The sequence below is a fragment of the Ruditapes philippinarum genome, unplaced genomic scaffold (genome assembly GCF_026571515.1).
Source record: "Ruditapes philippinarum isolate M1 unplaced genomic scaffold, ASM2657151v2 ctg1364_1_1_1_1, whole genome shotgun sequence".
NCBI lineage: Eukaryota > Metazoa > Mollusca > Bivalvia > Venerida > Veneridae > Ruditapes > Ruditapes philippinarum.
In genome coordinates this window covers 314,199-334,222 of record NW_026852649.1, presented here as the reverse complement: position 1 = coordinate 334,222, position 20,024 = coordinate 314,199, and the positions used below count along the sequence as shown (strand labels likewise).

The window sequence follows — 20,024 nt, the reverse complement described above, 5'->3', positions numbered from 1 at the left end:
TATCTTTATCAATAAAGATAGACAATTAGGTCATCCGTACATATTCTGGCTGAATATAGTGTAGAAATTCAAAGTTCGGGAAAACTCTATGAGGAAAAATAGATGTTTATTAATAATTGATGTAAAGAATCATAGAAACTACAACATTTAGTTAAAAGATCGTGAAATCATGATACAACTCACCATAAACATTGATATATGAAGATAGATAAAAAAAGAATATACGGAATTAGTTTTTTCAAGAGTTTCATGTCTTACTCTCTCTCTCTCTCTCTCTTTCCGACAAAAAGGCCACACAGACAAGATATGTTCATTAATTAATATAATTTTAAGTATTGTTACATCCACCTTTCTTTCAAAAGCAAGGAAAACTGTGAGGCACATTATGCCTCTGAAACGAATAAATGTTTACTTCTTTACTCTTTGAAAGAGTAAACATGAGTTTTATAATGTTTAAATAATGGTTTCAGAGCATGTTGGATGCTTGTTATCTGAAGAAAATAGCTCTAAATGTGAAAATATTTGTCATAAAAATAGCAGAATATAAACAAAGTAGTATTTTGACTTCCATACAAAATACTTTTCATTGGTTCAACTGAACCAACTACCAAAAAGCAACAGAGGAAAAAGACATATCAGGACATTGTCCAATGAGTTACTTTTTGGAAACTATAAACGTGCAGTAAAATTTACAAAAAAATGCTTTGTAAAATAAAATATAAAAAATCATTTCTGGGGCATAATGGGCCTTTAAGGAAATTTGGAATAAATTTCATTGTGTAGAAACGCATAAAAATTATACTTCCCGTGATCTAAAGAAGTGATACAATTTGAGTTGTATCAGTTTGCAAAGGAAGTAAAATGGTGTTTTTAATTACAATAAACGTGAAGACTTTCAGTAAATTATAAAGATACTTTCTTTCCACACTGTGAAATGTTCAACTTTTGTGAATTGAATATTCTTGGTGTTTAAGTTGTTCTTTTTTATCATTACATAAAACATCGAATAAATATGATATAATATAGACGTAATTCATGCATTTTGATAAAGATGTGTTTTAAAATATGCTTACGTTCTTTTTTAGTTTTAAATTTCTTTTGAATATTTTACCTTTTAATGACATTGGGTTTTAAAGTATCTTTAACTGATGTAACAAATAAAACTTGTCTAGCTGGACACCGCTCATATGACATAATAACCGAGTCTATAACAAGATATATCAGCTTGTATAATAAGGTAATTGCTGTGACTTTATAAAGTGTAAAGCAGGAATATAGCTATAGCTAAATCAAAGAAAATTTATTCGTTTAAAACAAGAAGGGTACTGCGACTTTATACAGAACAATGCTTCTATAGCACGGTAAATACTGGTGCGTCGTTATATAAGTCAGATTACTGCATTGTAACATTGCAAGCGACGGTCTGCAAGAAGAGGATGGAAAAACGTAAGATTCCATGGGGCATCAGGTAATTGGATGAAAATGTGATGTTAAATGTTATGTGAAAAATATTTAAGAATCGAACAATGCATTGTTGTTGATGTTTTTTTGTTTTGTTTTTTTGTTTTTTTTTAATTGTTTGGTGTTTTTGTGGTTTTTTTTTTAAAGAAAATAAACTGTTTCATAAGCCTCTAGGATGTTTTTTTTTTCTGGATATTTGCATTTCAAAAAGGTATACGTCAGGTCTGTGATCAGCAGAAGATTTCAGTGAAATGAGGATAATAAACATGTTTCGAAGTGTGGCCGGTTACCTCTATTTAACCCATTGCTTCATGAGCATTTTGTGAAAAATGGCTGTTTTCATTGAAAAGTCTCCCGTTACAAGTTCAAATTGCTATAATACTATAAAAACTGCTTCAACACTAATCAAACTTGGCACAAATGTTGACTGGACCATTGTCCTTGCAACAACATGCTCAGACTTAAATTTTCTGTTACCATGGCAACGAGGGGACATCTCAAAATTGTCAAAAATCACTATTTTGCGTTGATTTTTTCATCAAAATTGATTTCAAAGTGCTGCAACTTATCAATGGATTGAGATAGAGTCAAATGCTTTTCAGCGTTGGTTACACGTTACCTTATGATCAATCTGGGGTCATTTACAGCCTCTCACAAGTCCAAAATTTTCTTGGCGATGAGGGGGACTCCGCCCCCCTTCAAACCCCCCAAAACAGAAGGGGGCACATCCCCCTTCTGGCAACCCCCTGATGTATCTTTTCGTTGGGGGGCCGCGCCGAAAAAGAGGTCAATTTTTTTAACAACATTTCTCAAACAAACACAAGTGTTTGGGGCCTAAATAAGGCATTTTTTCATCATTTGAGACAACAAAAAGGGGGGGGGTGAAAAAGGCGTTAAAAGGCGTGTATATGAAGTAATGGGTTAACAAGATCATTTTGATGGTCAGGCATGTCGTTCTCCTTGAAAAATCACATCTTTAACATGAATGATCGATTTAAGGATCATTCCTTATATTGTAAGTCTATTTGAAAATTAATACAGTTGTCCGACCTAAACTAGAAAATCGCTTCGTCTACTCTATATCAAGGTCTAAAAATTTGGGTTAATTTTAAAATTATTTAAAAAAGATTTATTTTGTCTTTTTGCTTTTCATGGGGAAAAATTTTTCACCTCCCCCTTTTACCCCCCCCCCCCCCCCCCCCCTTTCAACCCCCATACCCCTCCAAAACAATTATTTTAAACCCTTTATTTAAAAATGCATTTTTTGTTTTGTTTTTTTGTTTTTTTTTATGTGGAAATGTTTTAATAAATTTTATGTAAAGCTTTTAATACCCAATTTTCTTTTATTCCCCACGGAAAATAACCAAAAGAAAAAATTTTCATTGAAGGGTTTAACCCCCGCCGAGCCCCCTGGCTGATGTAAAAAACGTTTTAAATTTAAATTTTCAATTGTATAAAAGTTAAAAGTCGGTTTTTGAAATGTTGACAAAAATTTATTTTTTGTTTTATCTCCCCTTTCCCTTGTTTACTTGCCTTAAGCCAGTTGACCCGAATCGGGGAAAATCCATTTGTTTACAAGATGGCGTCTTAACAAGGAATTTATATCTAAAGGTAAAACAAATATATACCATTATATTCACCAGATAACTTAACTTTGTTAAATTAATTAATCTAACATACTAAGGCGCTCGATACGCTATCTTTCTTGTGAGAAACTTGTTACGAGTATACAGTGTTACATGTACATATATGTACCTTTGTGAAATATATTATTTCATATAAAAAAATCATATTTGAATTGTAAACAGTTTTATGGATTTATTTCATGATATTATGCTGGTTCTAATAGTTTATTTCAGTACTATAATACCAAATTGTTATAAGTGACATGTTGCTTTTATTTTATTCAAATAATGCCATTATACATGGTTTACAATTATGGCGTAGTTAACAGATAAACAGTAAAAGATTTGCTCAAACCATAGGTTATGGACAGCAATCATCCATGGAATAAACCTGTCTGTTTGTGGTTATCAGGTTTTCACATGAACAAACATGATCAAGATATAAATAAATAATTTCCTACATTATGTTGTGTCCAATAATCGATTTAATGACCTTTAGCTCTAAATAATATTTAGCTTTATATTGTAAATTTAATTGGTTGGGAATCAAGGTTAGTCTTTATAATATATTGAAATTAGATTTTTGTTCTTATTCTTTCTTAATGTACATGTTCTGTAGAACTCAGAATGCTGTAAAACATTCATTAAACTCAAGTATTATATATGTATAGCTGTCATATATTATACCATCTCTGTTTTTCAGTCTTTATATATGTCAATAGAGAGAAAACCTTGTACCGCGATATTTTGTTTAATATTTAATGAAAATAAACGATCACGTATTTCAAGCACTGGACACCTTTGAATGTACAAATACCTGTACGTATCTCCGACATATATCATTTAATGTGGATGTTATATATGTTTATAATTTTGCCTCTGTAAAAAAGTGTTCTTAATAGTTTGTTGGGCATAGATAACACAAGACGGCGAGAGTGGAGGGGGCAGGGGGGGGGGGTAGGGTAGGGGAGAGACAGAGTTTTCTCCTGCGACGAGTGATACAAGCTTGTACCTGTATTAAACACCAGTATATAACCAGGCAAACATAAACAAACGATGGTCAATATAAAACACAAAGCGACACAAATCCTTTATGTAAGTTTAACGGAAATAAAGGTTAAAGGTAAATAAATGTTCTATCCGTTTCCACTTACATACATTTGTTTATCTCGACACACTAGATTAAACATCATAAACTAATACAGAATTAGGAGAAACGGGGAAGTTAAAATTGATTTGATCTTATTTCATTTTAAACTGTAGCTTCAATTTGATGACAGCCATGTCGCCCAAGTGTCTATTTGTGTGCTTTTTGCTCCTGTTTATCTTGCGAGAAGGTTTGTGTGCTCGAAACCCGGGCTTTAAGGCAAGGATAACACAGAAAGGATTTACATACGGTAAGTTTATTACTAACAAATTTGGTTTATTTAACTGAAGATTGGCAAAGTTAGGTTTAATTCAAATATCTTAAAAACGGGAATGCTTTATGTAATTTCTCCAATAAATGTTCCGGTTGTGTAACCATGAAGAACAAATACATAAATGCTATTAAATAGAAATACATGTACATGTAGATTAATTCGATATAAAAGAATTTTGTTTACAGGTGTGGATTTTCATTATGAAGTACATATGTAATTAGTACCCATATTTATGTTAATGTTATATAATTATAATACATTACAGTCACATCTGAGACAAATTTATAGATATGTAATTAATAATACTTTTTTTTCAAAATAGATGTAATACTTTAAAGTCCCTTCATGGTAGGGACATCTTTATTTTCAGTTTTGGAGGGTAATAAATAAGATAGGCTTGGCCGGAATTATCTATATAATGTGTATTGATAAGCTATAGTTGAGGCAATGAATTCATCTGACGTTTTAATTTTAAAGCTACAGTGTAATATTCCAAGATATACTATTGTGTACGTCAGCTAAAAGGGTTAACATTTTGTTGTAATATTGGGCTGGCCAAGGGTGCTTTCCCGTTTTATTTCAATGTTTATCATTAGATAAAATTAACTGTCGTAATATCTTCCGTAATGAACACATGACATAAGTGTTAGCTTCCTGTTTCAATGTCCAAAAATAACTCCTGTGTGATAAGGGGAATTTCCAAAAATATCGATTTAAGCAATCTGAACACCTCGACGGTAATTTCATAGTCTTTATCGGGTTTTAGCTCGACTATTCGCAGAAAACTCGGGCTAATTCAGTCACCCATTTGTCGAAGTCGGCGTCCCTGTGATTAAGTTTTTTTACGGGTAAGGCAGTATCTCCATATATATATATATATAGCTACTGAAGCGAATGGATTGAAACTTCAGTGATTATTTTACCTTATTGACACAAGTCCCATAACTCTGATCTGCTGTTTACATAATTATGCCCCTTTTCAAATAAGAAATTCTTGGTTAAGTTTTTGCGTGTAAGCTGGTATCTCCATAACTAAGGGAATAAATTGCATCTTCACACACTTGTTCTGTGTGATTATCTAACATGACAGGCACAAGTACCACAACTCTGCTATTTTTTGCATATTTATGCCCCTTTTTGACTTAGAAATTCTTGATTAAGTTTTCACGTGTTAGCTTGTTTCTCCAAACTTATGAAAATTAATATCTAAAGGGAATGGATTGAAACTTGACACACCTGTTCTCTGAGATTATTTAACATGATTGGCTTAAGTCGCATAATTCTGATTTGCTTTTTTGCATGTTTGATTTAAAAATTCTTGGTTAAGTTTTGCGTGTAAGCTGGTATCTCCGTAACTACTGAAGCGTATTTGCCTTTTTTGAGACAATTGTATGCATTCATAATAATAAAGCAGTGATTTACTCGATAAAACATGTTAATAACAAGTCTTTGTACTTTTTGGACAATTTTATGTATTCATATAGGTAAATATTATTATACTCAATGAAACAACCTTGTGACAACTCTTTCAAATTGTCGAGTGTCGCTGTTCTCCGACAGCTCTTGTTATTAAATCGATTCTAACAAGTTTAAGCAGTTTAATTACTTTCAATAATCTTAATCTGAAAAAAAAATATTCAAAAATAACCCATATTCTTTTCAAATAACTTTGATGACTTGTTTTATGCAATTTTATTTCTTCATTGTGATTTAACTTAGATATATATAGTTTCTTGTCATAAAATTTTATAAATTCTTATACAATAATTATAAATTCCAGCTAAATTAATTTTTGTGTTAAACACTTTATTCTGTCATCTTATCACCGGGAATACCGTTGCATTTAATGTTCTCCATCATCCACAAACTTTCGAACTTCTTTCAAATTTATTCAGCTTCACATGTTGTTTCTTTTTTAAATCTATTATCATTATAAGTCTCCTATCGGTTTAACGGGAGAGTTCTTTAGGTTTACCATTCGTCCGTCCGTCAGTCTGTCCACAAAATTGGACCCCGTGATAACGCAAAAAGTGCTGAAAATAACTTGAAATATGGATAGGTGGCAGTCTGGTGCGTATGCACATCTTCCTCATTTCTTTCTTTGTGAATAAATTTGGCAACAAAAAGACTTAAAATATGGCAAATAAGACATAAAAACTGGGTCCCGTGATGACACAAATAGTACTGAAAATAGTTTTATGAAATATTACAGATGTGTAGATGGCAGTCTTAATATTTTGCACATCATTTTATTTCTTCCTTAGTGTAATATTGAGAAATTTGGTTGCTATGGCCACATATAGACTTAGATATGGCAAATATAACAATTTTTATGACAACTTAAAAAGCACTTAATATATTTTTATGAAACTTGAAATGTAGATAGGTGGCAGTATGAAGATTATGCACAACATTTGAGCCGTGTCACGACAAAACCAACATAATGTGTTTGCGACCAGCATGGATCAAGACCAGCCTGCGCATCCGCGCAGTCTGATCAGGATCCATGCTGTTCGCTTACAGACCCTTTAACAAGTAAAGAAACTGATAGCGAACAACATGGATCCTGATCAGACTGCGCGAATGCGCAGGCTGGTCTGGATCCATGCTGTTCGCAAACCCATTATGTTGGTTTTGTCGTGACGCGGCTCATTTATCCTCGACTTTAGAGAATATACTCAGAACTATTCTAGTCACCCAGTGTCCGCAACCGCGGCAGTTTTTACCTTGTTTATTTTTCACTAAAACTACTTTATATCTTAAGCTGAACTTGAATTAAATGTTTTTGATTATCAACCACATCATATATGACAAGGTTCATAACTATTTAATCAAAACTGTCAGAAAACCTCATTGAACTTAGAATTTTCATATATTTTTTTTTAAAATAAATAAATGTATCTTCCTCAAACTTCATATATTTGTTTCTTATCATCATCCAAATCATTAGTGGCAGGGTTCATAGTTCTAGCACCTAAATTGACAAAATTGTCATCCTTGAACTTAGAACTTTCATAAAGAAATTTTGTTTGTTTTTATAACTTCTTTCTTTCTTTAGGTATCAACTTCAGATTTTAAGTATATGTTCCTTATTATCATACATCATAATGATATGACAAGGTTTGTAAATCTACCGTCCATATTTCCAGAATTATTTCCCCCTTAAATTTTGAATTTTTTTATTTATTCTTCAACTTTATTATTTCTTTATGGCAATAGAATAGTACCACAAACCTCGATGCTTGAAGATTTCCTAGCAAGAAGGAATTTTAAGTCATTTGAGGGATTCAAACCCATTGCAATTAAGCGCAAGTGATTCATCAAATTTAACTGTAAACAAGCCTTCTGGTCTCTCTTATTGTTCTTGTTTATATTTTTCTGATGTGCATATAAATTCAATTTCTTTATTTTTATAAATTAATAGCAATCAATTCTGCCACTGAAGCCCTGAAAGAAAATGTACAGAAACTGAAAATACCCGACCAATCAGGCAAGGCATCTGGCTTCGATTACTCCATTAACAAGTGAGTCTGGCAGATTTACCTTGTCAAAACCGACAAATACATATGAGCCGGGTCACGACAAAACCAACATAGTGCGTTTGCGACCAGCATGGATCCAGACCAGCCTGCGCATCCGCGCTGTCTGATCAGGATCCATGCTGTTCGCTTACAAACCCTATTACAAGTAGAGAAACTGATAGCGAACAGCATGGATCCTGATCAGACTACGCGGATGCGCAACGCATAACGTTTGTTTTGTCGTGACGCGGCTCATATATGTGTAGAACTTTCAAATGGTAAGAAAATTCGAAGAATTTTAAGCGTAACCTTGATTGATTTTTCATTATACTTTTTTCTAAAGGTGAGGTATCATTTTGATAATGCAAAATACTTTATGAATTGGTAATTACAGTAACAAGTGCGAGATCGGGCATTTTTAAAAAAAAATACTTTCGTGAACTTTATGTTTTCAATGAGGAATAAAAATTGATGTCTTTTGTTTTCATTTAAATCATTGATGTTGTATTATTTCACGTTTCAGTATTAATGTAGTACAGTTTACAGCCCCAGCCAGTACATTAAATACTATCCCAGGTGTTGGTCTGTCCTGGAGAGCATCGGGTGCAGGAATAAAGGTTCATGGAGACTTCCATTATAAGAAATTGTAATTGTTTATTTTGTTTATATAAATGTATCTTATGTTATATTTAAAATAGTGGTAGTTGTTTTTGTTTGTATAAATGTATCTTATGTTATATTTAAAATAGTGGTAGTTGTTTTTGTTTGTATAAATGTATCTTATGTTATATTTAAAATAGTGGTAGTTGTTTTTGTTTGTATAAATGTATCTTATGTTATATTTAAAATAGTGGTAGTTGTTTTTGTTTGTATAAATGTATCTTATGTTATATTTAAAATAGTGGTAGTTGTTTTTGTTTGTATAAATGTATCTTATGTTATATTTAAAATAGTGGTAGTTGTTTTTGTTTGTATAAATGTATCTTATGTTATATTTAATATAGTGGTAGTTGTTTTTGTATGTATGAATTTATCGTATGTTATATTTAAAATAGTGGTAGTTGCTTTAGTATTTATGAATAAATCGTATGTTATATTTAAAATAGTGGTAGTGATTTTTGTATTTATGAATGTATCTTATGTTATATTTAATATAGTGGTAGTTGTTTTTGTATTTATAAATTTATGAATTTATCTTATGTTATATTTAAAATAGTGGTAGTTGTTTTTGTATGTATGAATTTATGAATTTATCTTATGTAATATTTAAAATAGTGGTAGTTGTTTTTGTATGTATAAATTTATCGTATGCTATATTTAAAATAGTGGTAGTTGTTATTGTATGTATGAATTAATCTTATGTTATATTTAAAATAGTGGTAGTGATTTTTGTATGTATGAATTTATCGTATGTTATATTTAAAATAGTGGTAGTTGTTTTTGTATTTATGAATGTATCTTATGTTTTATTTAAGATAGTGGTAGTTGTTTTTGTATGTATGAATTTATCGTATGTTATCTTTAAAATAGTGGTAGTGATTTTTGTATGTATGAATTTATCGTATGTTAGATTTAAAATAGTAGTAGTTGTTTTTGTATGTATGAATTTATCGTATGTTATATTTAAAACAGTGGTATTTGTATGTATGAATTTATCGTATGTTAGATTTAAAATAGTGGTAGTTGTTTTTGTATTTATGAATGTATCTTATGTTTTATTTAAGATAGTGGTAGTTGTTTTTGTATGTATGAATTTATCGTATGTTATCTTTAAAATAGTGGTAGTGATTTTTGTATGTATGAATTTATCGTATGTTAGATTTAAAATAGTAGTAGTTGTTTTTGTATGTATGAATTTATCGTATGTTATATTTAAAACAGTGGTATTTGTATGTATGAATTTATCGTATGTTAGATTTAAAATAGTAGTAGTTGTTTTTGTATGTATGAATTTATCGTATGTTATATTTAAAATAGTGGTATTTGTATGTATGAATTTATCGTATGTTAGATTTAAAATAGTGGTAGTTGTTTTTGTATTTATGAATTTATCGTATGTTATCTTTAAAATAGTGGTATTTGTATTTGTATGTATGAATTTATCGTATGTTATATTTAAAATAGTGGTAGTTGTTTTTGTATGTATGAATTTATCTTATGTTATATTTAAAATAGTGGTAGTTGTTTTATATGTATGAATTTATCGTATGTTATATTTAAAATAGTGGTAGTTGTTTTTGTATGTATGTATCATATGTTATATATTAAAAAATTGAAAGATTATACAATGTGTCAAATTATCTAAATAGCATTCAAACATATTAATATTTTAATTAAAATGCAAACATGATGTTAGGCAAAATGCCTGTATTTTGACTTCTATTCCGAATAACTTTGAATGCTCTTACATAATTATCTACATTTGCTACAATATATATTTTAACAGTGTCAGTTATATGAAAAGTGGTGTAGTATTTTTCACTACGTATTTACTATTAACAGGTTTATTAAAGATAAAGGCAGTTTTGATGCTGATGTATCCGGACTATCATTCAGTCTAGGACTGAACATTGGTAAATGTTATCAATTTATTCTCTTTATTGTTGTTGTCAACATTTACACCCTTTCAAAAATATTCTTTGACTTGTCACAAAAACAATGTACCAGACAGCAAGTTTCAATAATTAACCCTCTTCACGCTAACATATTAAATGGACGTGTCAACTAAAGCATTCATCATTTATAGGGAAAATGTTCAAAATATGAACTTAGTGAATAGCGGGCAACTCAGACACTGGTTGCTATGTAGAATTTAAGAAGACTAATATCAAGTTGGGTGATAACGCCACATATGTTTACGTTAACATTACGTCACCGTTAATGGTTTTTCCTAATTCTTCGTTATATCGTTCAGTATTTCATTAGTAGACATACACCATGTTCGAGCAATATATTTGTCTATTCCAATGTTATATATATTTACCCATTGTTTCTCTTTTACCTTCACCGTTATGCTTGCAGAAAACTTTACCTTTCAACCTTTCATATAAATTCATATAACATAGGTGAAGACACAAATGGAAGACCGACTATTTCATCAACTGGTTGTTCCAGCAACATAGATCATGTTAACTTCCACTTTAAAGGAGGCATGTCCTGGCTATACAATCTTTTTAGAGATAAAGTTGGAAGACTCATTAAAGACACTCTCAATAAACAGGTTAGGGGAAATTTAAATTTGAGCCGCGTCACGACAAAACCAACAAAGTGCGTTTGCGACCAGCATGGATCCAGACCAGCCTGCGCATCCGCGCAGTCTGATCAGGATCCATGCTGTTCGCTATTAGTTTCTCTACTTGTAATAGGGTTGGTAAGCGAACAGCATGGATCCTGATCAGACTGCGCGGATGTGCAGACTGGTCTTGATCCATGCTGGTCGCAAACCCATTATGTTGGTTTTGTCGTGATGCGGCTCATTTGTTTGTTGATGATCATCAGTAACGACAAAATTATATTATCAATGTTTTTGTTTAAGGTATAGGGGATTTTCTTCTCTTAGATTTTCACAGACGTTTATGATATTTAAGATTCACAGCAAAATATATTCTCAAGTTTAATTAACTTTATTTTGAAAAATTTGGATCAAATAGTTTGGCTCTTTTAAGGATTCTTGTTAATAAAATATTATTAGTCTGCATTGTAGACTTATGTTTTGTGTATTTTTACAGATGTGTACATTGATTAACAAGGAAATCAATGAGGATGCAAAAAATAAACTTGCTCAATTGAAAGGTATTTATAAAACTGTATACATGTAATATAATTATGAATGTATGCCGTAGATGAATGTTTATCAGATCGAAGAGGGTAAACTATGCGTGTACCTATATATTAATACGTTTTGGTCTTTGCGGCATATTTTTTAATTCAAATATCATTACTTTAAAGAAATATTTTAAAGTTACAACATAATGATGACTTTATACACGAATTACTTTTGATTGAGCAGTTTTGACATTTGAATTGAGAATAAAACAAATCGCAATAATAATGTAATGTTTATAATATTTTATCTAATTACCTTTCTTATTCAGTTGTGTTGAAAGTACAAATATAATAATTTTCTTACATTTTCATTTCGATGAATTAATTTCGTATATCATTATTTGAAACTATTTATTCTAATGTTTAATGTTCACTATAATTGTATTGTACACAATAAGACAACAAAATGTCTGCAAAGCTTTTCGTTTTAGTAATTACTTTGTTTATTTCTAATTTTAGTAACAACACCTCTTGGAAAGAAATTTCTTCTAGACTACCGCCTAATAAAGAAACCGGAATTTCAGCCTCAGTATATGGACACATTTCATAAGGTACAAAAAAAATAAAAGTAAAGTTCATTAATCTATATACTATAGAATATTACACTTTTCTTTAGTTGTATTTCATTTAGCCTTGTTAGTGTATCGTCAGTGTGCATTCGTTGTTGTACCTGGAATTCTTCATTATGTGTCTTTGTGAACAAAAAGAGGTCAAATGAAAAATGAAAATCTAATGATCTACTTTTTCTATATTTAAATAATATTCTAGTCTTGTCTAAATGTTTTCTAATCCCTGTTACAAATTGTTTATAAGAAAAGAATGTTAAAAGTACATGGAAAGCCACTTAGAGTTTGACAATGTTAACTGTAAAACAATTTTATGAATAAAGTGATTGTTTCAGGGAGAACTGTTCTGGTTGACTGATCCTGGTACAGAAAGCCCCATGAACCCGCCCCCTATGCCTAATGACACAGATACAAGTAGTATGTTATATTTGTGGATGTCAGATTATATGTTTGATACAATAGGTTATACTGCACAGAAACATGGCTTCCTGGTATATAACCTTACACAGAAAGATGTATGTATATTATCACTTTTATATTTTAGTAAACAACTTCTTTGTTTAATATTACGTTAAACCATTCATGTTAAAACTATAGCACAAAACCATGTATGACATAGGCATACTTTTTTTTGTCAGACTTGTTACGTATTTTTTCTTGATAACACTTTAACATTATGTGCTGTGTATGATGTTTTTAACAAAGAAATTATAACTTCCAACAATTGATTTAATATATCAATGATTTTATTTCAGCTACCACCTGGTAATAAGGGTGCTCTCAATACAACCTGTAGTGGTATTCAGTGTATTGGCGTCCTAATTCCTCAGGTGTGTATGAACATTTAATCCTAATTTCTCATGCGTGTATGAACATTTAATCCTATTTTCTCAGGTATGTATGAACATTTAATCCTAATTTCTCAGGTGTGTATGAACATTTAATTCTAATTCCTCAGGTATGTATGAACATTTAATCCTAATTCCTCAAGTATGTATGAACATTTAATCCTAATTTCTCAGGTGTGTATGAACATATAATCCTAATTCCTCAGGTATGTATAAACATGATTGTAAATAGTGTATTTGCATCTTGATTCCTGAGATATACATTTAATTTGATCGCTGTATTGTTGTCCTAAGTCCTCAGGTATGTATGAACATGTAATTAAATGAGATACTTAAAATACAATTGAAAAAAAATCAATTTGCCATTATGTTTCTTTGTTTAATCAGCGATTTCCAAAATCAGTTTTCTCTAAAAGGCACCCGCTCTCTTTTTAATATGAGCCATAAGACGTGTCACATTGAAGGTTCCATGATAACCGCCGTATGAATACATCTGCGGATGTTTTTAAATTCAAAATTTTCGTGGTTAATTGTTCAGTTTTGCTAAAGACGGTTCTAGGGGGCATGGACGGTACCTTGCAAATAGCATTACCATCCATGAATAGGCTAAATCAAACCGAGCCTGCAATATTTTCAATATAGCTGTTTTGGGGCGTTCATTATGAATTCTGTTTTTGTTTTCTATTTTACTTTCATAATTATTTGAAATATTCCAGGATTAGGTAAAGCCTAAGACGTTTACAATAAATTGATGATATGACATAGTACATCATACATTATATATGACTGTAGGAAATATGTCTTTTATGATGTTACAGATAGGGAAGCACTTCCCAAATATGAACGTTGAACTACATATGAACAGCACACAGGCACCAAAAATGGAAGTTGCCAGTGGTGGTGTTACTCTCAGTTTTGCAGGAAAGATAGATATGTATGCAACAAAGCCTGGATCTACAGCTGCACCATTTCTACTGACACTACATGCTGTATGTAGCCAACTTTTGTCAATTATTGATACACATGTTTCATTGTTTAACTTTTCTTAGAATTTAATGAGGTTTTGTTTTTATTTCTTATTTTTTATTTATTTAGTATACACAAAAAATATATTAATTAATATTTATAAAATATTTAAAGCTGGCCAATAAAGATGAAATATAAATTGTTGCAGTTATATTTGACATTTTTATTGCCTACATGACTTCAAGGCCACGATAAATCTTACCAATAGAGCGATAGTGCACCTTTTTCCATGCATTAAAATCTGTAAAGACGCATTTTAAACTTGCCACCTAAGGGCGAGAAATTCAATAAGGCCGAGGCTGTCATTGCAATAAGCTGTTGTTATTGCATGGTGCGGCGATTTGTCTTTGATGTTCCTCAGTTGTTATACGCCAGTAACATGCTTTATTAATAATAACGCTGAGTGCGATATCTCAGATATAGCATGCTTCTTTAGAAAAAAAAGTGCGTTATTGCAAATAAAGCACGGTTATCCAAGCACACTTGGTTCATGTATAAGCGTGACCGTAGACAAGGATCACTGGACGGTACTAAAATGTAGGCGAGAAAAACAACGAATATGTTCAGATCGGGGACAGATAATGTGGTACTGGGGATATGGCAGTCAGTTGAGAAGTTTTGTCTGGGGCTTGAAATTGAACGTACTTGTTTATAAACCTTTTACTCCTTTTTCCTGAACGTAATTTTGTGTAAGGCTGTATTATTTTATATTACAGACAATGTCTACAACAGTTGATGTTTATATGCAGAAGGAGCTGTTGTTTGCAAAAATCAAAGATCTAGAGTAAGTTATTTATTCTCAGTATAATTTTAAGGGGAAGAGGACAGTGGAGATCTCCCCACCTCTCACCAGTGTTTAGGTGATTCTTGAATATTGACATCATTTTGTTTACATTTTGTGAAATCTTCGGGGAGGGAGGGGGTGTTTGTTTTTTATTTATTTTTTCGTTTTCCCAGAAAAATAATGTAGACCACAGCCTATCTGGCCGAGAGGAATCAATGTTACTTTCATGTTGATATTTTTCATGTTTGAATTATAACTAGCATTTGTATCTGGCAGTTCATTTTGTTTTGTTTTTTCAGTTTAAAACTTAAAGTTGAGAAATCTGCCGTGGGGGAAGTCAGTGTAAGTCGTATATCATATTTGACTGAATACAACTTTCAGGAGTTTTTACCTTAACATAGTATTTCTTGATACATAAGTGCTAATTAAGGTTGCCCAACAATATTACTTTAAAATTGTATTTTATTTTTTTATTACAATATACAATTTGACTTGCTTAAAGGTATTCATTGTTTAGTTTGTAAATCAACCCACCTGTTGTGTTCTATAAGCAGATAAGTTAATTAAACATGTATATTTGCTATAACTAGGCTGATACTTTATATGTCAACTTTATGTAGAGAGCAGACAAACGGGACATGATGCTTTGCTGTTTTTCTGTGTGTTTTTTGTTGTTTGCAATAATTAAAAGACCTAACATGTCGTAGTTTTATAAAAAAATTCAAGTTGTTTTTTCAGTAATAATATAATTAGATATTAAGGTAAATTAACTGAATTGAACCAATTACTGCTCAATGTATCTTGTATTATAGAAAAGGCATGCTATTATATATATATGCTTTATTTTATAGGATTTTTTTCTCAACTTTTTGATCAAGCAAGTGTTGAAATCTTACCTTATACCACAGCTGAATGGTAAGTAAATCATGCATATGTATTAAAATCTTATTTGATACCACAGCTGAATTGTATGTAAATCATATACTTTATACGATTTACATTCAATCCAATTCTATAATATACATATAAAATTATATGTTTTAAAGTAGTTATTAAACATGAGTGCCAATGGGAACATCCTCGGCTATTATTCATATTAGTACTTATCCGAAGACTGACGGAAATGGCCGTAATGTTGCGTGAGTGCATTGCTGTAGAATAATGCGCGGTTCGAGTTCTAATGGGTAGGAATATAATTATGAATGCTGTTAGACAATGCATTTAAACAATTAACCATACTTTGATATACTATAATGCAAGAAAATTTAATATTTATTGCCTGTAGCTTTCTTAACTACAAATCGCTTTGAAAATTTGTATAAATCTTTAACATAGAACAATTATTTCAGTGTATCCGTGAAATTTAGCAAAATTGCCAAATTTGCATCTTTCGTAGGGCACATGGAATAACTTAGTTATGTTCAAGAATCATAGTTGTGATGAAAATGTTGTTCAGGAAATTGTTCGTTGAGTATCTTTTTAAGTAATTTCAACTTTTATATTTTTCATATTTTTTATGTTTGTAGATCTTGGTAAGAGAGGATTTCCACTGCCAGTAACTGGTGATATAAAATTCCAAAATACTAAGATTTCTTTTGCAAAGGTAATAATGAGTACTTGGTCCTGTTTTTAGGTTTCACTACATAACTGTGACACGAAATTATTATATTTTTTGCCATGTTTCTTACAGCGTTTTAGTTAGCGACTTCAGTAAATTAACGTAATACAGCTAAATATTTTAGTTTATGAGACTAGGAAATAGGAACTGATTAAATTATTGTAATTTAAGTGAATTTTATTAAGATTTTATAAACATTAGTGGCTATAGACTATAAGAAAGCTCATCATCTGACTTACAAACAGTTGGTGCTTCTCCTTTGATACAGGCCTGTGCCTGCAATAATGTCGATCAGTCTAGGTGTCACTTTATTAAACGAGAGCATTATTAAATGGTTGGTATACAACCTATCCTTTTATAAGGTAGCCTTTAGAATCTTTTAAGATCACCGAGATGTGTTTCTTTAAATAGTATACAAAAACATATTTCATAAAGAAAACTTTCAGTGTTATAAATTATACGTTTTAATTTTGACAGGACACAGTATTGATCAGCACAGATTTGAAATACAGCCGATCAACAGAGTACGAGATAGATGATCATGACATGTCTGGTCCACTGAAGTTCAAGCCATTTATCAGGCATTAAACATGCTTATATGTTTGAACACATGTTTGAGAAACACATCATTTATACAGTTAATCTCTTGAGTTAATATTCATATTCATGAGAGGAACATTTATACGTTTTATCTTATTTGTTATAGAATAAGCAGTTTTTATGCTGTCGTATTTTGACAGAGTTATTGTGATAATTCAAATAAGCAAAGATTAAAAGGGTGTTCTTGGACAGGAAATATTTTTTCGAAATTTAGCAATATACCATTTGATGTAGATCTGGACCAGTGACTTGTGTGAAGAATTTCAGATCATTAACTGGCTGAGTAGATCTAATAATTTTAATTGTGAAAAAGACTAAAATGTGAAAAACGTTTAAATGCTTATACATGTACATAGATAAAAATTACTTTCAATTTTATTTTTTTACTATTTTGCATATATTTCCGTGTTATTTTCCCCAGTTGTTCTTTGTTACAAATTCTTTCTTTTTAGATTTTTATATCTCAGTGGAGATCTTTTAAATATTATGTTTTCTATAAAATTTTAATATCAGAGCTATTTCCTTTTCATTTATTAAATTAGCTTGTAATATTTATCAATGGTTTGATTTTTTAGCTCACCTGTCACAAAGTGACAGGGTGAGCTTTGTGATCACTTTTCGTCCGGCATCCGTCCGTCGTCCGTCAGTCCGTCGTCCGTATACTTTTACTTTAAATGACATCTCCTCATAAACCACTATGCCAATTTCATCCAAACTTCACAGGTATGTTCCTTTGGTGGTCACCTTTAAAAATTGTTCAAAGAATTTAATTCCATGCAGAACTCTGGTTGCCATGGCAACCGAAAGAAAAAACTTTAAATATCTTCTTTTAAAAAACCATAAGAGCTAGAGCTTAGATATTTGGCATGAAACATCTTCTAGTGAGTGTCTACTAAGTTTGTTCAAATAAAAGCCCTGGGGTCAAAATTGGCCCCGCCCCAGGGGGTCATTGATTTTCCCTATTTGCATATAGTAAAAACTTAAAAAAATCTTCTTTTAAAGAACCCAAAGAGCTAGAGCTAAGATATTTAGCATGAAACATGTTCTAATGGGTGTCTACCAAGTTTGTTCAAATAAAAGCCCTGGGGTCAAAATTGGCCCCGCCCCGGGGGGTCATTGATTTTCCCTATATGCATATAGTAAAAACTTAAAAAATCTTCTTTTAAAGAACTCAAAGAGCTATGGCTAAGATATTGAGCATCAAACATGGTCTAATAGGTGTCTACCAAGTTTGTTCAAATAAAAGCCCTGGGGTCAAAATTGGCCCTGCCCCGGGGGTCATTGATTTTCCCTATATGCATATAGTAAAAACTTAAAAATCTTCTTTTAAAGAACTCAAAGAGCTATGGCTTAGATATTTAGCACCAAACATGTTCTAATAGGTGTCTACCAAGTCTGTTCAAATAAAAGCCCTGGGATCAAAATTGGCACCGCCCCGGGGGTCATTGATTTTCCTTATATGTGTATAGCAAAAACTTAAAAAATCTTCTTTGAAAAAACCCAAATAGCTAGAATTAAGATATTAAGCATGAAACATCTTCTTGTTAGTGTCTACAAAGTTTGTTCAAATAAAAGCCCTGGGGTCAAAACTGGTCCGGCCCCAGGGGTGTCATTGTTTTTAACTATATGTGTATAGTAAAAACTTAAAAAAAATCTTCTTTAAAAAAGCCCAATGAGCTAGAGGTTAGATGTATAGCATGAAACAACTTCTTATGGGTGTCTACCAAGTTTGTGCAAATAAAAGCCCTTGGGTTAAAATTGGCCCTGCAACGTTGGGGGGTCGGGGGGGCCTATATACAGGTGAGCGACCTCAGGGCCATCATAGCCCTCTTGTTTACAAATTTTAGCAGTAGAATCTCTGTATATTAAACAATTTTATACGTGTATAATATGTGACATATATATTTTATATAAACATGTAAATGACATTGGGAAGACATATATTTTTGGTATGTCTTTAACCTTAATCCTAACACGAAAGTCCTTACCTCTAGGGCCTCAGAACTTCACAGGAACATGCACCTTGATCAGCTCTACCTACCAGACCCACTTACAAGTCATAGGGCTAACGTGTTTGTTCGAAGGTAGCACATTTTAGTTTATGTTTTCTTATGAATATGTCTTTCATTTTACTTGATTATAACATTATGAATAAACTCTTCATCTAACATCGAAATTAGCGTCTTCTTTATTTTGCTCCAATGCTCTGTCATTTACGGTGGCACAAAGGTGACATGTATGTGTTTTTATTTATCTCGTGCGCACGAGATACTATGTCGTGGCAACGAGTTACTAAGTCGTGGCCACAAGTCGATAATTAAGTCGTGGCCACGAGATAATTTAGTCATGGCCACGAGTTACTATGTCATGGCCACGTGTTACTAAGTTGTGGCCCCGAGATAGTTAATGAGAACGAGATAATATGTCGATGTCACGAGTTACTATGTCGTTTGAACAAGATAACTAAGTCGTGCACAAGAGATGATTAACCAATCAGATTACACTATGAATTTTTTAAACCTAGAAAAAAAATCTGTTTAAAGTTTTGTATGCAACATTAATTTTTGAAAATACTGTAGTGTTCACTTAAAACTTGATACATGTCTTTAGGTTTATATAAGAAAGTCGCCTTCTAAGGCCCATAAATCAGACATTAATTTTGGATATGTTATCGCCCTTTGTGGGGATAATTCTATTTAGAATTGGTCAGTTTGTCTGTTAACCATGTT

General features: G+C 31.5%; 1 protein-coding gene across 1 annotated transcript; it reads left to right on the top strand.

The window, feature by feature from the left end:
* The first annotated feature begins 4,240 nt into the window (after positions 1-4,240).
* LOC132720141 (bactericidal permeability-increasing protein-like) lies at positions 4,241-17,635 on the top strand. The gene is made up of 15 exons (XM_060704176.1): positions 4,241-4,483; positions 7,932-8,031; positions 8,552-8,674; positions 10,531-10,601; positions 11,094-11,248; positions 11,757-11,820; positions 12,313-12,404; positions 12,755-12,934; positions 13,175-13,249; positions 14,086-14,256; positions 15,010-15,077; positions 15,377-15,419; positions 15,929-15,992; positions 16,604-16,680; positions 17,173-17,635. The coding sequence occupies exons 1-15, from the start codon at positions 4,360-4,362 to the stop codon at positions 17,281-17,283; spliced, it is 1,518 nt and encodes a 505-aa protein (XP_060560159.1). The 5' UTR covers positions 4,241-4,359; the 3' UTR covers positions 17,284-17,635.
* Positions 17,636-20,024: the final 2,389 nt, after the last annotated feature.